The 26,430-nt window shown below is 58.4% G+C and overlaps 1 protein-coding gene across 9 annotated transcripts in view; it reads left to right on the top strand.

Moving 5' to 3' along the window:
- Positions 1 to 6,418, top strand: part of DYNC2I1 (dynein 2 intermediate chain 1) — a 68,819-nt gene extending 62,401 nt beyond the window's left edge. For 8 of the 9 annotated variants that reach the window (XM_059711299.1, XM_059711297.1, XM_059711295.1 and 5 more), the window contains 4 exons: positions 787 to 886; positions 1,068 to 1,199; positions 3,244 to 3,467; positions 6,056 to 6,418. In XM_059711299.1, the coding sequence (XP_059567282.1) occupies positions 787 to 886; positions 1,068 to 1,199; positions 3,244 to 3,467; positions 6,056 to 6,230 (631 nt within the window). In that variant the 3' untranslated portion in view covers positions 6,231 to 6,418. Of the gene's footprint in view, positions 1 to 786; positions 887 to 1,067; positions 1,200 to 3,243; positions 3,468 to 6,055 lie in introns of those variants that run through there. The other variant, XR_009454674.1, reaches the window with a different exon arrangement.
- Positions 6,419 to 26,430: the final 20,012 nt, after the last annotated feature.

The raw sequence follows: 26,430 nt of genomic DNA, 5'->3' as shown, positions 1-26,430 counted from the left end.
TCTGAGGCAGGATCTGGGCAGCCTGGCGGGCGGGGGGCAGGGGCGGGCTCAGCTCTGTTCTGCGAGTGATAGGAGGGTCTGCTTTTGACAGTTGCAGTCCTGAGTGTGGGTGAGAGAGACCGTGGCCAGATTCCTGCTTCTGGCGCAGGCAGAGCGGTTTCTGCTGTTACAACCATGCACACAAGTCTTTAAATGAGAGGAGCGTCTGTCGGTGCCAGGTCCAGGGTGGAGGCTGGAGCCAGGGGCAGCCCGTCTGTGTGTGTGTGTCTGTGTAGGATGAGGCTGGGCCCCTGGGCCCCGCTGCTGCTGTGGCTCCACCCATGCCGGGCTGCGTGCTGTGGGCTTGCCCGAGGCTGGAAGGTGGGGCTGGACCCCGCACAGCACTGGGGTCCTTGTCCCTTCATGAGAGAGAAACCAGAAAGCCCCGCCCCAGCCCAGGAGATGGCGGAGGAGGAGACTTGAAACCCCAAGCTCAGAGGCCGCAGCTGAGACGCCAGCATCCCAGGCCTGATCCGTGCAGCCGAAGGAGAGGTTACAGACCCTGCTGCACAGCCCGCGGGTTCGCAGGCGGAGATAACGGCACAATCTAAGAGAGTTCTAGAAGCGAGACTGACCCGTGAGAATAAAGGAGGGGAATGTGGAGTAGCATGGCATGTGAGACGTATCTGAGGAAACTGTCCAGAGCACAGAACATGGGAAGCAGTCACAGGACACGTGTGATGCGTGTGCTGCGCCGTCATGGCCCGCGGTTCCAGCCCGTCCGCTCACCTCTGCTGTTTCTTCCAGCCTTTCCCACAAAGGCGACGGACGCTGGGGAGCTGCACAAACACTGAATGTTAAATTTTTGCCTTCAGATCCTAATCACTTTATTGTCGGCACCAACATGGTGAGGAATATTCTAAACTTCATTCTGGAACCCTTCTTCTTTCCTAGAGTTGCTTGATCAATGTCGTCACTAAAGATGAATTCACGGCTTTTACAATGTTGCTTAAGCTGTTTCGAGGAGACTAGCTTTACCCAGCCTTGTACTGCCTTGGCTTTCGTCACTGTTGTGTGCTTATCACCAGGGTTTTGTCGGCCATGGCTCCAGACAGGACCTGAGAGTATTTCCCAGATTCTTCAAACCCCAGCAGCACGGCGAGAGGCCGGTGAAGGTGACCGCGGTGGACTTCTCGCCCTTTGGAGAGCCGGCGTTCTTGGTGAGGAGTCTGTGTTTAAGGCGCCGGTTCCGTTGGGGCAGCAAAGCCCTTGCAGGGACGGATCGGCTTTTAGCACCAACTGTTTACTGCGCCGCAGTCCCCGCAGGCGGCGGGTCCGCACGTGTCACCGAGAGGTTTCCTGAAAGCCCCTCCCAGCTGTGCAGGTCATGACATGGCTACTTAGACCTCTTGACACTTGGCGCTCTGACCTAGTTTCAGTGTTACAGGGGACTCCCAGGAGGAGCAGGGGGTCCCTGCCTGCCCAGCCTGTGGGTGCCCCACAGGCACACCCTTGCCTCCTGGCTCAGCCCTCTCCTGCGGGTGCACTTAGTCCTGAAGTCCTCCCAGAGGTGCAGGCGGGACTCCCACCCTAAGTGGCTGAGTGATGGCTGCTCTGGTGACAGAGCCGCATCAGCAGGAAGCCAGTGCAGCGCCCCCCCCTGACCAGTGGGAGTGGCTGCAGTAACCTTCCCGGTCACGCATCTCCTCTGCTATTGCGTCTCTTCAGTCTCTCACAACCTGAACGGCGCTCCTCAGTTTGAGTGTGTGCGAGTTAGACTCCGTTTTCCGTCTTCGCCCACCTGATGGCTCCTGGGTCAGGTGGGAACACTGAGGAGGTGCTGTCTTCCCTTTCTGATAATGGCCATTCCACGGGGAGACCAGTGGATGCTCTGCTACGTGCCTGCCATTCATCACCTCCACACCTGCGCCCTCCTCACCTGCGCCCTCCCCACCTGCACCCTCCCCACCTGCACCCATCCTATCCTGCACCCTCCCCACCTGCACCCATCCTATCCTGCACCCTCCACACCTGCACCCATCCTATCCTGCACCCTCCCCACCTGCACCCATCCTATCCTGCACCCTCCCCACCTGCACCCATCCTATCCTGCACCCTCCCCACCTGCACCCATCCTATCCTGTACCCTCCCCACCTGCACCCATCCTATCCTGCAGCCTCAGGTCCTCACCTGCCTCCGTCCTCACCTGCAGCCTCACTTCCGCATCTATGTGCTCACATTCTTACCTGCATCCATTCATGATCTTCGCTGGCATCTGTTGGTGGTGGTTTCCGAGGGTGGCTTTGCATCCTGTAGTTAATTCCATGTGTACTAGTTTGCTCTCTGTCTCTCCTACTGTGTAGGAGTACGTAAATATGTATGTTAGGTGTACATGTAGGCAGGCATGTTTGTTGGTATGTATGGAGGCATGTATGTGTAATGTAGGTGTGGGCACATGGCTCCTTACTCTCCTCAGTGGCTTACAGCCATTTGCTGCCCCTGCTCTGTTCAGAGCACCCCTAGGGGGTCCTTGGAACTGGCCCTTTGCTCTCTGGCATCATTCTGTGAGCCCTTTTTTGCTTTTTGGGGTAGTAAATTCCTGGAGTCAGCCCTGGCTCCAGGGAGTCCCGGCTCCTGTTAGGAAAAAACACGTGGAGACCAAGATCCGGGCAGTGAGACGTGCTCACTGTGCAGGACACACCGGCCGCAGGCCACGCGCTCAGGCCCCTGAGTGCCCTGAGCCTCGCGGGATGCCGTCCGCACCTCTGCCTTGTTTATGGACTGACTTAGTATATAGAGCACAAGCTTCTCTTTTTAGCTAAATGTTGGTCTTTTACTAAACCAGCTACGTTTTATTTTATGGAAATTTCAACCCAAGGGGATGGATCACTATATTATTGGTGCAAATGTATGCATATCTTTTTAAAGATGCCTTATTGATTTTCATGGAGCCAGTCTTAATGCCCTGTGTTTGAATCACTGAGATCCAACTTTGCTAAAAATAAACACCTACTTGTACATTCACGGAATTCATTGCCTATTGGCCACTTTGGGAAGGGAAAGGAGTAAAAAATGTCCCAGAACCTCCCAGGTGAATTCTTATCTTTGTCGTTTGTTAGGACAGATTTAATGTTAGAATTCTATGTTTCAAAAACAAAAAGATATTTTTGCTGCACGAACTGAAAAATGTGGATGCTCTGGCAGTGTTTCCCACTGTGAGGCTGGCTGGAGGGCAGCAGCCGTGACCTGGTTCCTGCCCGCAGGCCGGCTGCTGCGACGGGACCATCAGGCTCCACCAGCTGGCGTCCGAGCGGCCGGTGCTGCAGTGGGGCCTCAGCACCGCGGGCCGCGCCGTCACCGGCCTGCAGTGGTCCCCGACCCGGCCAGCGGTGTTCTTCGTCCAGGACGACACCTCCTGCATCTACGTCTGGGACCTCCTGAAGAGCGACCTGGGTCCCGTAGCCAAGCAGCCCGTCTCTCCGGACAGGTAGGTTGAGGGACCGTGCTGGCCGCCAGGCCCCCTGCAGAGCTTCCCGGTAGTGACGTTAGCATGTGTTCTGTTGTTTAAGGAATGCTTCTACAGTATCAATTTAAGTGATAATTTACAAACCACTTTAAGGTATGTTGATTTCAGTTTAGTCCAGAGTAGTCTGTGGATTAAAGAATTCACACGGCACCAGTTCCCCATCATTGCTCTTCAGTAAAGAAAAGAAGAAACGTGTGAGCTCCTTAGTCATGTTCTCAGGTTCCGTACGTACCATCTGCCGCCCTCCATCTAGTGTCCCGCAGCCCATGACTGGGAGTCAGTCACTGACACCCTGTCGCCTGGACGCATTCCTCCGCCCACAGTGGGGCGCAGTCGCACCAGCGTGTGGCCTCTGTGTGGCCCCGGTGACGTGGAGATGATCACGGTCGGCCTCCAGCCATCCCTGTCTTGTTTTATTTATGGAAACTAGAACTATTTCTAAAGCCTTCTCTGTGAAGGCTTCTTTCCTGACCCACTTGTCTGCTCACTATTTCCCTAAGATTTTGTATTTCTCTTTAGTAACTGCCTGACGGCGATGGCTCTAGGTGCCTGGGGAGGGCGGGGACCACCCAGCTGGAGAGTGAATGAGACAGAATTGCTTGCTGGGTGTGAGGGACACACTGATAAGATCTGAAAAGCACTGGGTATATACATTATTCTAATTATTTAAAAAAATACATCATCAAAATCCAGACTGAGATTCACTTCTAAACACATAATATGCATGTCATTTATTTCAAAAGGCTTGTCAGTTACTTAATAAAACAAATATTTATTGAGCACCTGCTGCTCGCCTGGCACCAGGGTATGTGGTGGACCAGTCAGTGGACTCACATCCTTGTGGCCAGATGGGTGAGAAACAATAAAATAAATGAGGTTCCACAGCGGGGTGGGGAGAAACGAGGAGGCACGGGCCAGGTGTGCGCCAGAGGGAGGCAGGCTTTGGATGGGCAGGAGGAAGGTCTGGCAGAGACTCGCGACATGGGGTCTTGGGGCCGACTGTGCCTGACCCGAACCCGAACCCCCCCTCCTACATGGCTGGTGGTCAGTCAGTCAGCTGGGCTGAGGCTGCCAGCAGGGAGCAGCGCAGACCGAGGGAGTGGAGAAAAGGCAGACGTGATCTAGAACATTCTCCCAGACACCGCCTGCCTCAGAGGTTAGCAGCAAGCAGTGTTTAAGTTAAAGGAGTGATAATATTCAAAGAAAGTGCCCAATTATTTGTCTCTAGAGCAGTGGTTCTCAACCTTCTGGTTCTTTAAATACAGTTCCTCATGTTGTGACCCAACCATAACATCATTTTCGTGGCTACTTCATAACTGTCATGTTGCTACTGTTATGAATCGTCATGTAAATATCTGAGATGCAGGATGGTCTCAGGCGACCCCTGTGAAAGGGTCGTTCGACCGCCAAAGGGGTCGCGGCCCACAGGTTGAGAACCGCTGCTCTAGAGTTTTAAGGGCAGGAGTTTAGAGAAGGAAGCATTTGCCCCTTTCAGAGTAGAGTGCAGGTTATTATGAACGCTGCGCACTGAGGCCGGGGCGGCCAGGATCAAACCCAATGCTGCTTTGTTTTCTGCTCTCTTTGCCTGGATTCTGCTGGGCTCACAGATCTGAAGCACATTTTATTTTAATGTTTTTCCAAAGCACATTAAATTGGCTCTGACAACCCTGGCCAGTGTTTTCAGTGGTTGGAGCGGTGGCCTGAGCACCAGAGGGTCTTGGGTTCGATTCCTGGTTAAGAGCAGGTACTTGGGTTTCAGGCTCACTCCCAGGGCACATGCGGGAGGCACCCAGTTGATGTCTTTCTCACATCGATGTTTCTCTCTTTCCCTGTCACTCTTTTCCCCTTCCTCCCACTCTCCCTGGAGAAAAATCAATGGAAAAATAACCTTGGGTGAGGATTAAGAACAAATAGTAGTGAGCGGGCCTGGTAGTGCTGAGTGGCGTTTCCGCACCAGGTCTCACCATGTCTGCAGAGCTCAGGGGGAGCTGCTGTGCTGCCCTCGAGCTCTCCCGGCTCCCTGGCCTCCCCCTGCTGCATCGTTCCTGGAGTTCCCAGCTTGTGGCAATAACCAAGCAGCAGTCTTAACATACTCAGTAGGTGGAAATTCTCAAGATTTGTTCCTTTGTGGGCTCAGGAGGGCTTAATTCTCCCTGCCCCGCCCCTCAGTGATGCGGTGGCTCTCGACCTGGGGCCCAGCAGAAGGACCAGACTGTCTCTGAGGCCTGGACAGATGGGGATGGGAAGAACGCGGGCGCATGGGGCTGCTGGGGTGGCTGCAGGCTTCTCGCCGCCCGTCTGGTCTCAGGGCAGGGCTGCCTGCGGCCCAGGGTTGTGGGTTCGCCTGTCCGGGAGCAGGTCCTTCACGCTTCACAGCGACGGTGACCAGCGGTCGTGCAGCAAGCCTCTCGTTCAGGAGCGAGTTTTCAAAATGGGTTTTAGAGGCTTCCCTGTGCTGGCTTCTGTTCTGACGTTCGTTCTGACTCATGCGGTGGTTAGACTCTCGTTCACGCCCCAGGAGCCTCGCAGTCATGCGGCCTCTTTTCCAGGCTGGTGGCCATGGCGGTCGTGGGCGAGCCAGAGAGGACCAGCGGCGGCTTCCTGGCCCTGGTGCTGGCCAGAGCCTCTGGCCACATGGATGTCCAGTTCTTGAAGCGGAAGTGGGCGACCCCCGTGGCGGACGAGCAGAGGAGACTGCGGCTGCTTCTGCAGAAAGCGCTTTAGGGGGTGAGCAGCTGGCGTTGTCGGGGGACAGCACACGGGACCCAGACGTGAAGGGCCAGTCCAAGAGGGGCCTGTGAGCCGTGTGTGTGTAGTGTGCAGTAGAACACATGTATTCTGTACATAATTAATTCATTTTACAGGATGTCAGTTATATTCCCAGTAAATAAATTACTATTTTTGAATGGAAACATTTGTAGTGTGTCCTGAATTTCAAAGGAAATGCAGTCATGCCCAGTACACTCTTTCCTGAGAATATTTCTGCTTATTTTTAGACCAGCCTTAAAATATTACCCATTCGCTACCATAGGTTGGTTATTTATTTATTTATTTATTTTTATTGATTTCAGAGAGGAAGGGAGAGGGGGAGAGAGAGAGAGAAACATCAAGATGAGAGAGCATCATTGATCGGCTGCCTCCTGCACAGCCCACACTGGGGATCGAGCCTGCAACCCAGGCCTGTGCCCTGACGGGAATTGAATTATGACCTCCTGGTTCATAGGTCCATGCTCAGCCACTGAGCCACACCGGCTGGGCTACTACCAGATTGTAAACAGTCCACCATGAAATGTGTTTCCATGAGCTGCTCTCTTAGTCATGCATGAGACGGGACTTCATCAGGGCGCAGGCCTTTCCCTGCCTGGGGGTCCTCCAGCCCGAGCACTGCTGCAGAGCCTGGCCTTCAGGGGACGCTCGGTCGGTCTCTGTTAGGCAGCGCTGGACTCGGCTCCCCCCGCATCCGGAACGCTCGCGGACATCGCTTCCAGACAGGAGAGGGGCGTGCAGGTGCCTGGAGCCCTCAGGTCACCCCTGCTCTTTTCTCCCTGTAACCTGCACAGAGACTGGTCTGGGCTATTTAAAGGTGGACATGAGTTGTAGGTGTTTCACTTTCAGATTCTGCTTAAATTAGAATTACATTCGTCCCTCTCTCTCTGCACCTCCTGTGTTGGTGCCCATGAAGTCTCAGGTATTGTCCACTGTGGCTCCACACCCTGTTCTTTGGTTTGTTCATTTTTCCTGGGAGGTAAGTGCTTGGGCGCTGGGCCCTGACATTGCTCAGAGGCGCTAGCTGCAGCGTGCCCCCAGGCCCCGCCCGCCCCGCCCCGCCCACAGCGGCAGGGCTTGCTGTGAGTGGCACCTCTGGCTGCTCCAGTGTGTGCTCGGTTCTGAGGGGAGGTCGGAGCCCTTGGGGGTGCAGGTGGTTGCAGTCATCCTTCTGGGAGGTGCCAGGTAGGGGTGCAGCCAGAGATGTGCCCAGGGAGGGAGCTATGTGGGGTCCAGGGGCCTGCAAGGCTCCCAAATCCTGCCGAGGAGGTGGCTTTTTGCTAAAATTTCAAGTGCATTTTGGGTCACACAGCCGTGTGCTGGGATCTAGACTTGAAGTCATGAGTGAGGTTTCTGTATTTAGCCCATTATCCCTGCCCTGCCTCACCCTCAGGCCCTCCAGGCGTGAGTCCTGGTCACCTCGCACCAGTGGGTCTGCTCTCCTCCAGGGGGTGGTGACAGGCCGTCTTCCCTCAGAAAGCAGAGGAAACAGGAAACAATGCCACCCGCCACCCAGAGGAGGACACCAGCCGAGGGCGCAGCCCAGCGCGGGGGCACATCTCTGTCTGCTTGGTGGCTGTGAGTTCCCTTCGAGTCACCAGGCAATTTGGTCTGCGATTCTGCGAGCGTCCCTCTCAGGAGTCCCTAAAAACACGGAGCTGAGAGAGCCCATTCTGAACGGCGTGGCTCCCTCCATAGTTCCGAGCTTATCTGTGTGCCTAATGCTTTAGCGCACCGGGCACTAAGCCGCCCAGCACGGGTCAGGGCGACTCCCCACTGCATGGCTTGCCCATGTTGCTAGGCTCATCAACTTGGATTCAACTTTTAAAATGACAGAACATTTATTTGCCTTTTATCACAGAAGGTAACAAAACTTCAGTGAAGTCTCTGGCTGTGTTTCTAGGCCAGGCATTGTTCGGGCGTAAACTTGGGAGCTCGGAGGGGGCCTGGGTGGACGAGGTCAGCCTGCAGGGTGGGCCCGTGTGGCAGGACGACAGCGTGAACGGCAGCAGGTGTCCCCCGGATGGCAGTCCTGGCAGCCAGGGACTCCAGCTGGTACGCAGGACAGTGCTGGCGAGGAAAGCTGGAGACCCTGCCGGCACGCTGCCCCAAATGCACCAGGGTTTTCCTCCTGCTGTCAGTCCGCAGGGACAGGTCCCAGGGGTTCCGGGGGACCAGGGCCACGGGAGCCTGCTCTCCTCTGCAGCCGAGGCTCCAGCGGCCCCGTTCCTTCCTGGGCCTGCGTCCCGCTCAGCTCACCACCTCCAGGGCCACCATTGAGACTCATAGGCTCTTGAAGACTGGAAGTTCATGTACAGACGGGGATCGATGGTAGGTTCCCTGCTGCCGCCCTCGGCGATCCAGCCTCACACCCGCCTCTGCCGCCCTCCTTCCTCCACAGCTTGGTTCTGTGCCGCGCCACACGGCCATGGGTGAACCGAGTAGGGCGGTAAGGATTAGAAAAGGCAGACGAGAACAGAGCTGAGGCTGGGTGGGATGCTGCCCCCTCTGATGGAGAGAGCACCACGGAGCACAAGCCGTGTCTTTATTTTATAGCAGATGCCACGGGGCAAAGTCAGGGCGTGGTCAAGATGTTTACAACATTCCCGTGGGTTTCGAGCCTCCTCAATTACATGCACCTGAACTCTATCAAGCCCACATCACTCAGGCACGTGGGGCCACGTGTTCGGACCATAGGTTCAAGCTCACAACTATAGCTGGTGGCTGTAATTGTGCTGGGCGGGCTCTGCCCTCCAAGCTGGGACTTGCACGTGGCCACGAGAGGACTGTGCCTTCTCATCAGTCCGAGGCTTGAACCTGACCAAACACTGTAGCCGCGCCCCACAGGTTCCCCTGAGGACATGGGCCCCGGTGTCTCCTCGTGGGCACCTCCTCATGGGGGGCCTGCCCTGGGGGGCCTCCTCCGTGGGGGCCTCCTCTGTGGGCGCCTCAGCCCCCGTGGCCAGCCCTGTGGCTCTCTGACCAAACAACAGAACATTGATAATTGGTCTAAGTATCTGACCTTCTCACTGAGGTCCCCAGGAGTCACTACAGAGGCTGACGCAGATTCACATGGAAACCATGGTGAGTGTCTTGCCAAGAGCTTCCTTCCAGAGCCGTCACCCCAGCTGTAAGAGAAAGCAGGGGCCTGGGGAAGGGCGACACAGGGAACTCCATGAGCCCCGAGAGGGAGCACTTGCGAATGGCACCCCTGAGCTTGCAGCCAGGTTTGGCCTGACAAAGGGGTCAGGCCTGGCCCCATCAGTGCTGAGCAGTGGGCCTGGGGTGCAGAGCAGGAGAGGGGGGAGGGTGTTTCGGGCCTTGAGGGAAGGGAAGGAGTGGCTCAGTGTTTGCACAACCCAGTGCCTTCCTGGTGTGCCTAAGCACCTCTGGCTCCCCCAGCCAGCCCAGACCTGAAGGGAAAGCCATCTGTCCAGGTGAGCTACACTAGGTGCTGTGGGTGACGCACACTAGGTGCTGTGGGTGACGCACACTAGGTGCTGTGGGTGACCCTCACTAGGTGCTGTGGGTGACGCACACTAGGTGCTGTGGGTGACCCTCACTAGGTGCTGTGGGTGACGCACACTAGGTGCTGTGGGTGACGCACACTAGGTGCTGTGGGTGACGCACACTAGGTGCTGTGGGTGACCCTCACTAGGTGCTGTGGGTGACCCTCACTAGGTGCTGTGGGTGACGCACACTAGGTGCTGTGGGTGACGCACACTAGGTGCTGTGGGTGACGCACACTAGGTGCTGTGGGTGACGCACACTAGGTGCTGTGGGTGACCCTCACTAGGTGCTGTGGGTGGCCACCTGGCTCAAGACTTCCTGCCAGGAAGGATCTGGGAGCGGGGCAGAGCTGAGGCCAGGGCCCATTTGCTGACACCCGGGCAGCGCCCCCCATTCATGGGTGGTGGCAGAGGCCCTGCAGAGCTTGTGCGCACACTCCGTTCAGTCTTCCCAGTGAGACATGGGGCAGGCTGTGGGCCCCTGGTGCGCCCTCCACACTGCCGTTCGTGGACCCCAGGCTGACTGGCCCCAAAGCCCCACAGCAAAGAGCGACAGCTTCTGTTAAAGAAAACCCGGGAGGAATCCCAGGGCCCAGACGAAGGAGAGCATCCCTCTGAGAGGGAAGAGGCGGACACTGCGTGGACACGAGCTCTTCAGGGACGGAGGCCCTTTGTCTGTCTGTCTCCCTGTCAACACATCCTGCTGCCCACAGGGCCTGGCCGTGCTGGGAGGAAACTCAGCGGGCATGTCCTTAAGGACCCAACGTCTGACGTGGCAAAAATAAACAGTGCACCTGGCATGGACATGGGTGGCACGGCCTCACTCCCAAACCATCCCCACTGCCCTCTAGGCAGGACCGAGAGGATGGAAGGGAGGGCGGGCATCCTCGGAGGCCGACGTCCCCAAAGGGGCATCACTCGGTGTCCTCAGTCTCCCCTAGGCCAGCCGAGGCCACACACCCGCCCCGCACCCACTTCAGCCCAGAGGCCCCGGCTACTACGGGCTCTTCCCAGGGTTCAGATGCTGAGACACTGTCCATCAGCTGCCTGCCCCTCCCCCCAGGAAGGCCCGGCTCACTGCTCCGCAGGACGGCGTTTCCGCCCACACCTCCCGCGCCGGCCTCCCCACGCACCCTCCTGGGGCGTTTTCACTCCTTTCATCGCGATGCGAATGTGGCAGCAGAGGCCCGAGCAGTCAGCCTTCAGAAACCGCAGGGCCACCCCCTCCAGATGGGCCTGAGGCCAGGGCAGAACTCGGCTCTTGCTGGACACAGGAAGTTCCCGTCCCCGAAGCTGGCCCCTCTCAGGACAGTCCTGGCCCATCCTGTCCATGAGGCGGCACTCAGATTCAAGTCCTTGGAAATGAAGCCTGGATTTTCATTACTCAGAAAACATGTCCACAAACCTGCCCAGGCCGCCGGAACCTCAATGTCCTCCTCTAATTAAAAATCAGTGTTAAGCTTTAATGAGGGACTCACAGTAAACATGCCATTGGAAGGCTCTGGCAGCGTCTGGGGGCCACTGCGCGCTCGGCTTTCCCTCCAAGGTGCGCCGCTCCCGGGCCAGGTCAGCGCGGCATCTGGCTGTGTATCCCACAAGCTGTGCTGGGCTTTCTCCAGAACTACACCTGCGTCCCAGCGACGGCCATGGAGTGGTGGTGAGGCTTGACTCGCAGATGCCAGCCAGGATGCAGAGGGGGGTGGGGGGGAGCGTCCTGCGGGGTCTGCGTGTGCTGGAGGAGACCTCGCCTCTGGGGTCTGTGAGCCTGACTCGATCTCTCCATGACTGGCAGGAGCCAGAGGGTGAGAACTGGGCACCAAGTTCAAGCAGAACCTCAGGTTTGGGGGTCACTCCTTGCCCTCCTGCTCTCCCCTCACCCAGCCCCTCCCTGACTAAGGAACCACCCAGGAGAGCCATCTGGCCGGAGGCGGCCTGCCATTTCCTGGGTTTGCCCCCCGGCCCACGTGGCTTTGTGGGGCCTCTTCATGCTGAGAGAGAGCCTTCTGTGGCTGCTTGACCAAAACAAGGTACTTGTCTCCCCTCATTTTTCTAAAGTTCTAATGAAAAATTTAACCTCGAAACGCCACTTTCTGCTCAAGGTGGGAAGAGCAATCCCAGGTGCCTCTGGGAGCAGTAGAGCTGCCGCTGTCGCTGGGCGGACACTGTCCCACAGTGTGGATGTGTGTCCCAAGCAGATCCCGGGAGAGGATCTGGGGTGTTTATCTGAGGCGCCCCTTGAGATAAACTTTAACCGTTGCAGGTGTTGGGACATCCACGTATTTGCTAGCAAAGAGGCTACTCTACGCAAGCAGGACCAAGGGCAGGCCTAGGACCCGAAAGACCAGAAGCTTAAATTTCAGTTTTAAGCTCACGCAAAATGATTCAACCAACTGCCGGAGGAATTACACCACTTGAAACACATGCAGTTGCAAATCACACAGCACTTTGTCACTCACACAAGTTCCCGATGCTGCGGGTGCAGGCTTGGTGGGATCCCGGGGGTGCTGTCCTCGGGGGTCTGGCAGCTGGGCTGGCCCGCCCGGAGGCAGGGGCTGGTGTTCCTCACCCAAGAGCTTGGTAGCGTCTCAATGAGGAGGTACTAGCTGTTCTTCTGTCGTCTGGCAGAGAGAGTACGTGGAGTGGTGTCGCTTGCTGGTCTGACAAAAGGACGTGCCTTTGTGGCTGTCTCGACAGGCGAGCACCGTTGGCTGGTCAGGGCCCATTTTTAAAGCCTGTTCGCACCCGCAGCAGTTCAGGTGGCTATCAGTGAATTACGTCAATGCACACGTTAATCGCAAACAGGGCGAGGGGCTACATGTGGTTATCTGGGGAGAGTACCTCACTCACACAAATGGTTATCTTAGCAAGTCACTCTGAGTCAGCAACTGAAGTTCAAATCCTCCCCTATGGAGTACACACGCTTCAGGGCAGTGGGGAATGTGTCCTTAATATCACACTTTAACTTTCAAGAAAGTTAACTCAAACATTTTAAGACCTTTTTAAACACTTTTTAGACATTTTAAAACTTTTTAAAACATTTCTGTATTTTAATACAACAATGCGAAAAGAAAAGGCTCGGTGACTCGGCACCTCCGAGCAAGCAGGTAGGTGGTGGGCGGCTGGCCAGGCCGGAGGTGCCCTCCCTCTGACCGTCTCTGGGAAGCCTCCGGGTCTGGGTGCGTGTGCAGCGCTGCTGGGTCGCCATGCGGTTCTGTTTGCCTTCCAGGACCTTATGATCCTTCCCAGGTGAAAGCCTGGCTCCATCTCTGCATCAGGGCCATGTGCCATGGCAGGTGCTCGTCAGCATGTTGGGGTACACCTGAGCTGTGGCAGGTGCTCGTCGGCATGTTGGGGTACGTCTTAGCCATGGCAGGTGCTCATTGGCATGTCGGGGTACGTCTTAGCCATGGCAGGTGCTCATTGGCATGTCGGGGTACGCCTTAGCCGTGGCAGGTGCTCATTGGCATGTCGGGGTACGTCTTAGCCGTGGCAGGTGCTCATTGGCATGTCGGGGTACGCCTTAGCCGTGGCAGGTGCTCATTGGCATGTCGGGGTACGCCTTAGCCGTGGCAGGTGCTCATTGGCATGTCGGGGTATGCCTTAGCCGTGGCAGGTGCTCATTGGCATGTCGGGGTACGCCTTAGCCGTGGCAGGTGCTCAGTGGCATGTCGGGGTACGCCTTAGCCGTGGCAGGTGCTCGTCGGCATGTCGGGTACGCCTTAGCCGTGGCAGGTGCTCGTCGGCATGTCAGGGTACGCCTTAGTCATGGCAGGTGCTCGTCGGCATGTCGGGGTACGCCTTAGTCATGGCAGGTGCTCGTTGGCATGTCGGGGTACGCCTGAGCTGGTGTGGAAACCACCGCAGCTAAACATCTAGCCACCACCTGTCTGCTCTGCAGCTGTAACCAATACAGACGGACCCAGCACATACCAATAGACGTGTCGCTCTCAGTGTTGGAGGCTGGGCATCTGAGATCCAGGGCCATAGGTTGGGAAGAGCCAGTTGGCCCCCGGGGCCCTTTCATAGGGCACTGATCTCATTTGTGGGGGCCCACCCTCATGACCTCATGACCTCTCAGAGGCCCCACCTCCAAATACCATCATCTTGGGGATCAGTTTCTGCACATGAATTTCGGGAACAGAGTCCGTGCATGTCCCTTCCGCATTTGCAGGTGTTACCCTGACACAGACCCAGAAGAGAAAGCCTACATTTCGCTGCCTCTGAGCCTTTGACTCCAAAACACAACCGGTGCTGCTGGGAGGCGCCGGGCACCTCCTGGGTGCCTCTGAGTGTAAACTGGGACCTACATCCCTACGTACATCAAAACGCATTCAATGTTGACCACCGGCCTCAACATAAAGAGAGAAGTCATTACTGGAAGGACGAATTTTCTGATATGTGGTAAAATCACATCTAAGAATGACAGAAACCCTGACGAAAATAGACAGCTCAGTGCAACAAAAATGCCAAAAATAAAATCAAAAGACAAAGGCTAAGATGAAAAATACCTGCAACGTGTGAGATGAAAAGTGTGTTTCCTTATATTGAGACTATGCTCAGGCCTAGAAGAAAGATGAACAAGCTACCCCAGAATCAGAACGACCCTGGCAGGACAATCAGGAAAAGAAATACTTGTTAGAATTTTGGGAATTTTGCCAAATAAACAAGGCGCCGTTCTCATCCACCTGATGGGAAGGACGTCAAGCGCGGGACACTGAGTGTGGGAAGCGCTTTGGGGAACAAGCCTGCACCCTGCCCTGCCCCTGCGCCCTGGCTGCGGAGGGATCATTTCCCTCTTTACGCTGCTTCGTGCCGCAGCGACAGCCAGGCGTGCACAGCTCCTGCGAGGGCGTCCCTGCGCAGCCCGAGGGCGTCCCCGCACCACGAGAAGGCGTCCCCGCACCGCCCGAGGGTGTCCCCGCACCGCCCGAGGGTGTCCCCGCACCACGAGAAGGCGTCCCCGCACCGCCTGAGGGTGTCCCCGCACCGCCCGAGGGTGTCCCCGCACCGCCCGAGGGTGTCCCCGCACCGCCCGAGGGTGTCCCCGCACCGCCCGAGGGTGTCCCCACACCGCCCGAGGGTGTCACCGCACCACGAGAAGGCGTCCCCGCACCGCCTGAGGGTGTCCCCGCACCGCCCGAGGGTTTCCCCGCACCACGAGAAGGTGTCCCCCGCACCACCCGAGAGTTTCCCCGCACCGCCCGAAGGTGTCCCCACACCGCCCGAGAGTGTCCCCGCACCACGAGAAGGTGTCCCCCGCACCGCCCGAAGGTGTCCCCGCACCGCCCGAAGGCGTCCCCGCACCGCCCATAGGTGTCCCCACACCGCCCAAGGGTGTCCCCGCACCACGAGAAGGTGTCCCCCGCACCGCCCGAGGGTTTCCCCGCACCGCCCGAAGGTGTCCCCACACCGCCCGAGGGTGTCCCCGCACCACGAGAAGGCGTCCCCCGCACCAGCCAAGGGTTTCCCCGCACCGCCCGAAGGTGTCCCCACACCGCCCGAGGGTGTCCCCGCACCACGAGAAGGCGTCCCCACACCACGAGAAGGCGTCCCCCGCACCGCCCGAGGATGTCCCCGCACCGCCCGAAGGTGTCCCCACACCGCGCGAGGGTGTCCCCGCACCGCCCGAAGGCGTCCCCCACACCGCCCGAGGGTGTCCCCGCACTGCCCGAAGGCGTCCCCGCACCACAAGAAGGCGTCCCCTGCACTGCCCGAGGGTTTCCCCGCACCGCCCGAGGGTGTCCCCGCACCACGAGAAGGTGTCCCCGCACCACCCTAGGGTGTCCCCCGCACCGCCCGAGGGTCCCCGCGCCGCCTGAGGGTGTCCCCGCACCGCCCGAAGGCGTCCCCCACACCGCCCGAAGGCGTCCCCGCACCACGAGAAGGCGTCCCCTGCACCACCCGAAGGTGTCCCCACACCGCCCGAAGGTGTCCCCACACCGCCCGAGGGTGTCCCCGCACCACGAGAAGGCGTCCCCCGCACCGCACGAGGGTTTCCCCACACCGCCCGAAGGTGTCCCCGCACTGCCCGAAGGCGTCCCCGCACCACGAGAAGGCGTCCCCTGCACTGCCCGAGGGTTTCCCCGCACCGCCCGAGGGTGTCCCCGCACCACGAGAAGGTGTCCCCGCACCACCCTAGGGTGTCCCCCGCACCGCCCGAGGGTATCCCTGTGCCGTCCGAGGGTGTCCCTGCACCACGAGAAGGTGTCCCCGCACCACCCTAGGGTGTCCCCCGCACCGCCTGAGGGTGTCCCCGCGCCGCCCGAGGGCGTCCCCGCACCACGAGAAGGTGTCCCCGCACCACCCTAGGGTGTCCCCCGCACCGCCCGAGGGTGTCCCCGCACCACGAGAAGGTGTCCCCGCACCATCCTAGGGTGTCCCCTGCACCGCCCGAGGGTGTCCCCGTGCCGCCTGTGGGTGTCCCCGCGCCGCCCGAGGGTGTCCCCACGCCGCCCGAGGGTTTCCCCGCACCGCCCGAGGGTGTCCCCGTGCTGCCTGAGGGTGTCCCCGCGCCGCCCGAGGGCGTCTCCGCACCACGAGAAGGTGTCCCCGCACCACCCTAGGGTGTCCCCTGCACCGCCCGAGGGTGTCCCCGTGCCGCCTGTAGGTGTCCCCGCGCCGCCTGCGGGTGTCCCCACGCCGCCCGAGGGTTTCCCCGCACCGCCCGAGGGTGTCCCCGTGCTGCCTGAGGGTGTCCCCGCGCCGCCCGAGGGCGTCTCCGCACCACGAGAAGGTGTCCCCGCACCACCCTAGGGTGTCCCCCGCACCGCCCGAGGGTGTCCCCGCACCATGAGAAGGTGTCCCCGCACCACCCTAGGGTGTCCCCTGCACCGCCCGAGGGTGTCCCCGTGCCGCCTGTGGGTGTCCCCGCGCCGCCTGCGGGTGTCCCCACGCCGCCCGAGGGTTTCCCCGCACCGCCCGAGGGTGTCCCCGTGCTGCCTGAGGGTGTCCCCGCGCCGCCCGAGGGCGTCTCCGCACCACGAGAAGGTGTCCCCGCACCACCCTAGGGTGTCCCCCGCACCGCCCGAGGGTGTCCCCGCACCATGAGAAGGTGTCCCCGCACCACCCTAGGGTGTCCCCGTGCCGCCCGAGGGTGTCCCCGCACCGCCCGAAGGCGTCCCCCACACCGCCCGAGGGTGTCCCCGCACTGCCCGAAGGCGTCCCCGCACCACGAGAAGGCGTCCCCTGCACTGCCCGAGGGTTTCCCCGCACCGCCCGAGGGTGTCCCCGCACCACGAGAAGGTGTCCCCGCACCACCCTAGGGTGTCCCCCGCACTGCCCGAGGGTATCCCTGTGCCGTCCGAGGGTGTCCCCGCACCACGAGAAGGTGTCCCCGCACCACCCTAGGGTGTCCCCTGCACCGCCCGAGGGTGTCCCCGTGCCGCCTGTGGGTGTCCCCGCGCCGCCCGAGGGTGTCCCCACGCCGCCCGAGGGTTTCCCCGCACCGCCCGAGGGTGTCCCCGTGCTGCCTGAGGGTGTCCCCGCGCCGCCCGAGGGCGTCTCCGCACCACGAGAAGGTGTCCCCGCACCACCCTAGGGTGTCCCCTGCACCGCCCGAGGGTGTCCCCGTGCTGCCTGTAGGTGTCCCCGCGCCGCCTGCGGGTGTCCCCACGCCGCCCGAGGGTTTCCCCGCACCGCCCGAGGGTGTCCCCGTGCTGCCTGAGGGTGTCCCCGCGCCGCCCGAGGGCGTCTCCGCACCACGAGAAGGTGTCCCCGCACCACCCTAGGGTGTCCCCCGCACCGCCCGAGGGTGTCCCCGCACCATGAGAAGGTGTCCCCGCACCACCCTAGGGTGTCCCCTGCACCGCCCGAGGGTGTCCCCGTGCCGCCTGTGGGTGTCCCCGCGCCGCCCGAGGGTGTCCCCACGCCGCCCGAGGGTTTCCCCGCACCGCCCGAGGGTGTCCCCGTGCCGCCTGAGGGTGTCCCCGCGCCGCCCGAGGGCGTCCCCGCACCACGAGAAGGTGTCCCCGCACCACCCTAGGGTGTCCCCCGCACCGCCCGAGGGTGTCCCCGCACCACGAGAAGGTGTCCCCGCACCACCCTAGGGTGTCCCCTGCACCGCCCGAGGGTGTCTCCGCGCCGCCCGAGGGCGTCCCCGCGCCGCCCGAGGGTGTCCCCGCGCCGCCCGAGGGTGTCCCCGTGCCGCCTGAGGGTGTCCCCGCACCACGAGAAGGTGTCCCCGCACCGCCCGAGGTTGTCCCTGCGCCGCCTGAGGGTGTCCCTACACCGCCCAAAGGCGTCACTGCACCACGAGAAGGTGTCCCCGCACCGCCCGAGGGTTTCCCCGCACCACGAGAAGGTGTCCCCGCACCGCCCGAAGGCGTCCCCGCACCGACCGAGGGTGTCCCTGCGCCGCCTGAGGGTGTCCCCACACCACGACAAGGTGTCCCTGCGCCGCCCGAGGGTGTCCCTGCACCGCCTGAGGGTGTCCCCGCGCCGCCCGAAGTGCCACGTGGCTCACTTTAAAGCCGGGGGAAGTGCTCGCCCTGAAGAGGAGCAGAACGTGTGATCAACGCACCGTCTGCTGGAGCCGCTGCCCCCACACTGTCCGACTAACAGTGGTTCTCAACCTTCCTGATGCCGCGGTCCTTTAAGACAGTCCCTCATGTTGTGGTGACCCCCAACCATAAAATTATGTTCGTTGCTACTTCATAACTGTAATTTTGCTAGTGTTATGAATCGTCATGTAAATATATGATCTGCAGGATGTATTTTCATTGTTCACGACCCACAGGTTGAGAATCGCTGGAGGTCATGAGGTCATGAGGATGGGCCCCCCCAAATGAGATCAGTGCCCTGGACAGGCAGGCGCAGGAAGAGCCAGTAAGAGGGGCAGACAGAGATCTGCGCAGGAACCAAACAGGGCCCACAGCCCTTCATGGCCACGGAAACCAGAAACCCTAGGCCAGGAGGGCAGCCCCTGAAGTCCCACTGGCCCTTTAGGCTCTGAGCCAGAGGCCCGCGTGGCCAGCAGGCTCTCAAGAAGTGTCTGACGGACAGACCAAGCCGGCTCAAGGCGTCACAGTTTCCTTCACGAAGAAACTGTCTGGTAAACGCTTCATTTCAAATTGCTTCCCCAAAGCAGGTGTGTGGGTGGTGGTGACGTCACACCTTCCCTTTACCTGGGGCTGTGACCCTGTTGGGGCGGAGGGGCAGAGCCTGCAAAGCTGGGTGTCAGATGTAGGCCTTCCGTTCGGAGTGTCCCCCTGAGGGACGGGCAAGCCAGCCGGGCCTCACATGAGGTCATCAGGGCAGGGCCGCAGCGCTAGCTCTAGTGGCCAACCTTCCCCCACAAACAAGGGCCCATGGCCTCCAAGAAACACATTGTCCTGTTGTTTCTTCGTTGGGAACCGCACTGTGCTGACACTAACCCTCACTGGTCCGCACTCATGAGCCACCTTCATGAAGACGGCCCGGCTCTTTTCTGTCGCACTCGGCACTCTGCAGAGTGTGAGGTTTTTGTCAGAGTTTCCTGTGGGTGGGCAGCCTGGTGTCCAGGGCACCAGGAAGGCAGGGTGTCAAACGTAAATACCCTTGTGGAGACAGAAAGGAGTTTGAACCTCCCTCCTCTCTGCCGCCTGTGGTCGCACAGACGGGATGTTATTTCATCACTAACTGACGGGCAGAGCGACTTGCTCGTCTGCATGTTTCCTGGGCGTTTTGACAGGTGAGTTCTGAGCCTGCTCCTCCGTGAGGCTGACTTCCCTTGACTCAGCCCTGCTCTTGGGGGTGAGTCCCCAGAAGGCACGTGTGACCTCCAGGCAGGGGGCGGAGTCATGGCTGAGCTGAGCCTTCCCGTGATCTCTCAGAGAGGCCCCCCCTTTTTAAAAAATATATTCTTATTGATTTCAGAGAGGAAGGTAGAGGGATGAGAGAGAAACATCGATGAGAGAGAATCATCCATCAGCTGCCTCCTGCACGCCCCCTTCTGGGAATCGAGCCGCAAGCCAGGCCTGTGCCCTGGTGGGGAATTGAACCGTGACCTCCGGGTTCCTAGGCTGATTCTCAACCGCTGAGCCACACTGGCCGGCGGAGAGGCCACTTTAGGCCGGGAAATGGCACAGCACCCTGTAGGCTGAGCAGAGAAAAGCAGCCGGGACAGCCAGTCTGCACGCACGGCTCTCGCTCCAAGCTGCTCATCCTCCCTCAGGCCCCCCCAGCCGCTGACACATCTTGGGGTGGTTTTTGGTTTTATTTGAAATGATTTTGTAGTTCCAAGTTGCTGGCCCAGAATTCACTTCTGCTGAGTATAGAATTGCCTTTTTGATTTAATTACAGATGGCTTCTTAGAAAATTAGGGACATCATTCGTGCCCCGTGGTCATGCCGGCGAGGCCCCTGCAGAGGGCTGCCTGAGCGAGCGGGCAGCGCCCCCACACCAGCTCTCGGGCAGGAGCGGAGGAAGGGCACTAGCCCAGAGCCTCCTGGTGGCCCCATAAATCCTGGAGAAAAGTTCGTGTGCTTCTCACTCTGAGGAGAAGACTCAGAGCAAGGCTCCCGCCCCCCTACAGGTTGGGTGTCCCCAAAGCCCGAGGAGCTGGGGGCCATGTGTTAGAAGTCGCAACCCTGGGCCCCCAATGGCACGGGCGCCAGGGGCGAGACAGGCAGGTGGCCGCTCTCCCTCTCGCCGGGCGTGTGCTGGCCGAGTCACTCATTAGGCCTGGGTGGGGTGTCCGGCAGCCCGGAAACATGGTGAACAGTGGCGTCCGTGTTTACTGTGCCGCCACTGTGAAAACGGGCCGTTTCACCAAAGCCCTTGCTCCCTGCAACGGGTGTCCCGACCTCAAAGCAAAGCCTTTGACCCGGTACCTGTGTCTCAGCGAGATGCACCCTCTCCGCCACGAGACGCTGTAGTCCAGCTCCCCGCTGACGCGCGTGCTGGGCGCTCCCAGGCGAGCTGCCTGCCCTCTCCGAGCCTTGGTTTCTTCGTCTGTGAAAGGGGGTTAATGATAGCACCTTCCGTCCAGGCTGTGGGGTGACTGGAGGAGGGCGGTATGAATGTGTTTTCTGTGTGCGGCCCCCTCAGCGAGTATGGCCTGCTGCACTGACGCCTGTTCCTGTGGGTGCTGGGGGCCGGCTCCCGTCAGCGCCGGCCTGCGGCCCCTCGGGCATCGCTGTGCAGGGCCGGCTGCATCTGCTCCATCAGCTGCTCCCGGCCGGACGGAGGCCTGCGGGTTGCCAGGCTTCCAAGGGGGACGGCCCGGCTGGACTTGCGGGACCAGCCGCTCGGGCAGCTGCTCTGTGTCTACAAATTCAGTGTGTCCCCTCGGACTCCGGAATTCAGAGCCAACAAATGCATTCCTGGGGCCACGCCCTGTTTCTCTGCACAGTTCACCATTTCCCCTGAGAAGATTCCGGCATTTCTTTATTTTTTCTATTTTTTTAAATGTATGTTTTATTGTTGCTAGTATTACAGATACTCCCGCTTCCCACCGCCCCTCCTCCTCCCAGCCCCGACCACCCCAGGTCTCACCCAGCCCGTGTCCATGGACTATGCTTATAAGTGTACTGGGGCCTGAGGCACGGGTTTGTGCACCGGTGGGGTCTCTCCGCGAGGCCTGCAGGGATCGGACCGCAGCAGGCGGCGGGCGGGGCCTGAGCCCAGGCCTGGTGCTGCGCGGCTCCCGCCCATCCCGCCCGCTGCCCCTGCCGCAGGCTCCCACCATCCGTCCGAGGGGGAGGCTCACGCTGCCCAAGGGCGCTCGCCAGCAGTGAGCCCTGTGTCTGGCCCTGTCCGTCAGCTGAGCGGCGCTTCTGCTGTGGGAGCACACTGACCACCAGGGGGCAGCTCCTGCGTTGGGCGTCTGCCCCCTGGTGGTCAGTGCACGTCATGGCGACTGGTCATTCGGTCGTTCAGTCGTTGGGTCACTTAGGCTTTTCTGTGTGTAGATAAGTGCTTTGGTTTATCTCTTCTCACCCCCACCCCCACATGGAGGTGTGTCAGGCTGAGGCTGTCCCAGGCCTCTCTGCTTCCGGTTCGGGCATTTCTTTAAATGGCCACCGCCCGTGCTCTCTCTGTGAGAACCCAGCACAGACGCATCCTCGGTGTGACTGTGCGGTCTGGGCCCCACAGCACACAGGCCCCACTTTAGGAGCCAGCCGGGCTCTGCGCTGTTGTAAATAGCAGCCCGGGCCAGCCCAGCTGTGGTTCCTGACCACACACCCACCTGGCCTCTCTCTGACCAGGGGACAGCAGAGACCACTGCGGACAGTGAGTTGCAGCCCCAGAAGCCATGGGGTGGACGGAGCAGGAAGACAGACCAGAAAAGGAGCCTGGGTGGCCCTGAGGGCCCCTCACCTGCTGATGGACCAGGCGTCACCTGTGTCTGCACCTGACAGGCCTGGGCAGGGTCTGTCCCAGCTGACGGCAGCGACCTCAGAGACGGAGGGGTTTCCTCAGGTCCCTCCACCTGCTCCTGTTGTGCTCCCTGCGCCAGGTCACCTGGGGCTGCGCGGAGGGCAAACGGGGTCAGAGACGGGCTCCAGCCCACGTGAGACAGAGCCCCGGGCAGAGCGCGGCCGCAGCTGGACTCCGCTTTCCCAGGGAAGATGAAATTACACGTAACTGCATGGCTTGCTTCAAACACCTGAAAATCCATTTATCTGAACAATAGTTTGCTCAGCTAGCAGTTAAAGTAAACACACGCTCAGACAAGAGTGGGCTGGGGAGACAGGGTCTCGGGAGGTCTCGCCAGCTGTGGTCACCCGCCTGACCCCCACCACATACCCGCGGAAACCAGACCCCCTCCCCCCACAGCAGCCGAGGTCGCCCTCCTTCCTGAGAACCCTCCCTGGCGTTCCTCCAGGCGGCCCTGCTCAGAAGCCAGCCGCGCCGCTGCTGCCGCTGCCTCTGCCGCTGCCGGGGTGGGTGTGTTCAGGGAACGGGTCCAGCCAGTGGCTCTTCCTCTGGTCCCCCGGCCCCGTCCTCAGTGGTGGGAAGCACGCGGAGACCTGACCCGCCCAGCGGAGCGGTGGCCACTCGAGTGCTAGTCCCGACAGGGCCCCGGGCCCAGCTCCCGTGGGTTGCTGAGGGGCCGCAGGGGCTGCAGAGGGTCAGCAGGTGAAACTGGGGGGCCAGCAGCTCCCCCTGGGGCCTCTCAGAAATACAGGGTGCGTGTGCGGGGGGCACTAGGAAATGGTTGTAAGGGAGCAACTCCCCCCGCGCTGTGTCCACCCTCCTCATTCCCGAGTCCACCCTTGAAGAACTTCTCGTTGCATGTGCCTGCACTCTGCCAATGTATCAACATAGAAGTGCTTTCATGCTATTTACTTTAGTGTGATTTTTAAAAATAGGACATAGTTGGATTTTGTTTTTAGATGCAATCTGGAGTTTATTCTTCCACAGAGAAACTGACCGATTAGTGATTTAAAGTCACGCTGCTCTAATTGCTCCCACCGTTTCCACCAGGCTGCGGGCGGCTTCTGTGTGTGTGGACTGGCTTTTCTTGCCTGTAGTTTTCTCTGTGTTTTCCATGCAATATTTACTGTAACCAACACCTAGCAGGGGTGACTTTTAGTTTTTAAAGGCATCCTTACACGTCTGTGTTCCCCCGCGACAGGGTCAATAGTGAAGTCCTCTGTGCCGGCTGCCGGAGGCGCATGTCTCACTGCGCCCGCCCCTGCTCCCTGCCCAGCGCTGGTGTAATAGCTGCTGTTTAAATGATCGCGGCTGTTATTTTATAGACTCTAATGTAAGTCAACATTGAGACTGTTTTCACATTTAATTTAACAGCACAATTTAATTATTCAGGTCTTCTCTATTTGAGCTGACCTGGTGCTGGCCAGGGTTTTTTCAATACCATTACTTTCTTGAGAGTTTCCATTTTCTGCATTTGTCAGGCTGCCGGCATACATCTTCATTTAAAAAAAAGAAACCGGAGTCCCGGGGGCATCTGAGTTTATATTTCTGAATATTTATATCATCTCTGTCTTCACACAGGGGAAAGACTTTGGCTGGGTATAAAATCTGGATATAGTTTAGCAGAGAAATTTGAGGATAGCTTGATTCTTGGCCTTTAAATGTAATTTGTTTTAATGCTTTTAGAAGTATTTTAATTCGCAAAAAGTCGATATAATTTAGAGGAGTGATTTAAAGTTTAATGACTATGGCCAGGTATACTCTCCACAAAGTTTTTATCTGAATTGTCACAAAATCTAATGGATGGCAACCTGAATGATATGAAGGAGATTCAACTGTGAGAAAATACATAGGTTACTATTTCCAAAATTACCGGCTCATCCCTGCTCCTTTGGAACAGAGCGCTCCTCTCCCTGAAGCCACGTGCATGAAGTATCACAGGGATGCCATGTGAGTACAGACCTAAGGCAACCAAACGCTTTATTTATCACTAAAGTCAGACAGGAGCTTGCCCTTCTTCCCCTCCCTCGACCCTCACCTGCCACTCCCTCAGGCTGGAGCGTAGCCTCCGTTCTGCGTGGGGATGTGTGGAGGGGCAGACCCCACAGGCTCGGCTGCGGAGCATGAATAAAGCCGGTGCCTGGGATTAGCTCCGGGTGGGAATCACTTCATAAGAGACAAGTTCTGTTGATCAAAATGATAAGCTATCGTTTCCACTTAAACTACGAGGAAAGGGCCACGACCTGCTGCATGCATATCTTGATGAATATGCATTGAGTGCTCTCTGTTCCTTTCCTGGGCACAGCCACACCCAGGCAGGGTGCTGTGGCCTTGAGGAGCTGAGATTTGCAGCAAAACCCTGCAGCTCACGTGAATTTTCATTTCCGGAATGTTCACTGTATTCTTCTCTCTGATTATAATATCAGGCCGGGGCCTCCATCCTCCTTGCCTCTGATGGCACAGGCAGCGTGGACACCCCGACTCGGGGCGCTGTGTTCCTGTCACTGTGGTCTCTCAGAGGAAGGTGTTGTGGATTCACTCAGCGAGATAGACCACCAACTCAGAATTTAGATTTAAGAGCCTTTATTAAGCTGGCCAGCTGACTACAGTTACAACACCCTGCCAAAGCAGAGGCTGAACTGCAGCCCAGACTACAGGAGTTACATTTTATATTAAATTTTGTGGAGGCCCAGAGAAAAATGTGTCTTTCAAATTCTGGGCCCCCAATATGGAGGAAGCTCTCTTTATTTATACTTTTTCCAGTCCTTTGTTCCCCAAATTTGGAATGAGACTTCCGGGCCTTCTGAGAAAGAAGGCCTGCGTGCTGGGAAGGGGCCATGAGACCATATCTCAAGGCCTGGCCTGATGTCAGTACTTTCCTATCTATGTGTTTTAGGAATAGACAGCACAGCGCGACCCATCTGGCCAAAGCGCCAGATATGCAGCCCAGCACATTCCCCACTGGTTTTATGTACATGAGTCAAATCATTGACTCTTTTGGGTCATTGTTTGGGAGGGAGTTATATTGAGGAGAATTAATTCTTTGCCAAATAAAGTCAGTGCGCCTGTTTATAAGATAAGGGCCAGGAGTAATCTTCAGAGGGTCTGAAGAGTCCTGGACTCTCTATTTTGCCTGGGCTGCCTTAAGCCGGGTGTGATGAAGCCACGTCGGGATCCTGTCGACCTTGACTGCCATGGGGGTGGTCCTTTCCAGGCAGGAGTCAGTCCTTGGGTGGCAAATTTCTTTACCCAAACAGAGTCACCAGGTTGGAAGGGATGAACCAGATACAGGCAGATCATCTCGGACGTGCTTCTGGTCTGCTTTCTGGGTAGACTGTAAAGCCTGTAAGAACGTGAGTAAACTGGTGAGATGAGTAGTTCAGGGTCTGGAAGAGTCACTAGAATCTGTAGAGGCCCCACTGGTTTTAGGGCCTCCCGGGCTGCTTCGTCTGCAGCCTAGTTCCCTCTTGATTCTGGGGAGTCCCCTTGTCTTACATATACATAGAGGTGGAAAGACCTAGTTACATCTGGCAGTGCCAGTTAGCCCATCGTCCTTGCTCTGCTCATGTCTGTCTAACTGCCTATTATATTACCTCAAGGATCCTGGCTCTGAATTCTTTCAGGGAAAATGGGCGTTGGATTTCTTCTGTAGCTGCTTCATGCTGAGGAGGGTCAGAAGTTTCTCTCAGAGCCAAGAGATCCTTGCTATCTGTCAGAGGGATGATGAGGCCTGGGCACAGAAGGAGGTGGGCTTGTGACCTGGAAGAGACAAACTGTAACAAATGGTCTGGTGGGAGGGAAAGAAAATATTTCAGTTTTAATAACCTCCATTGAAATTGAGTTTTTCGCCTTAAAATTATCCCTCTGTTTATTAAAATGCTAATTTATTTACTGTATTCAGTTTGGCCTGATTGTTTGCATAAACACAAGAATGGTAACTGACTACCTTTGCTGGAATTTCATGATTGAATCTTAATGTGCCCCATAGGGCCAGGAAGCCAAGCCATACAGCCACCATCAGACCTGCCTGCAGTATCTGCTGCCCATTGTCCTTGCTTTAAGGTCCATCTTAATAGCCCTCCTACTCGTTATGGCCCAGAGTGCGTGGGGGTTCCGTGCTCCCCTTCTACTCTGACCAACCGCCAGTGATGGTAGGGCATGGGCCTGACGCTCCAGCACCAGCTATTTTCAGGGCTCCCAAGCAAGATACCAGGCTTTCTCTGTGGCACTCTTATTGTCTTCAAGTCTTCAGAGCTCAGACAGGGCTCTTTAAAATATGATACTCCAGTCAA

Source organism: Myotis daubentonii, chromosome 10 (assembly GCF_963259705.1).
Source record: "Myotis daubentonii chromosome 10, mMyoDau2.1, whole genome shotgun sequence".
NCBI lineage: Eukaryota > Metazoa > Chordata > Mammalia > Chiroptera > Vespertilionidae > Myotis > Myotis daubentonii.
The sequence above is the reverse complement of the archived record's forward strand: the minus strand, read 5'-3'. Positions and strand labels throughout refer to the sequence as shown.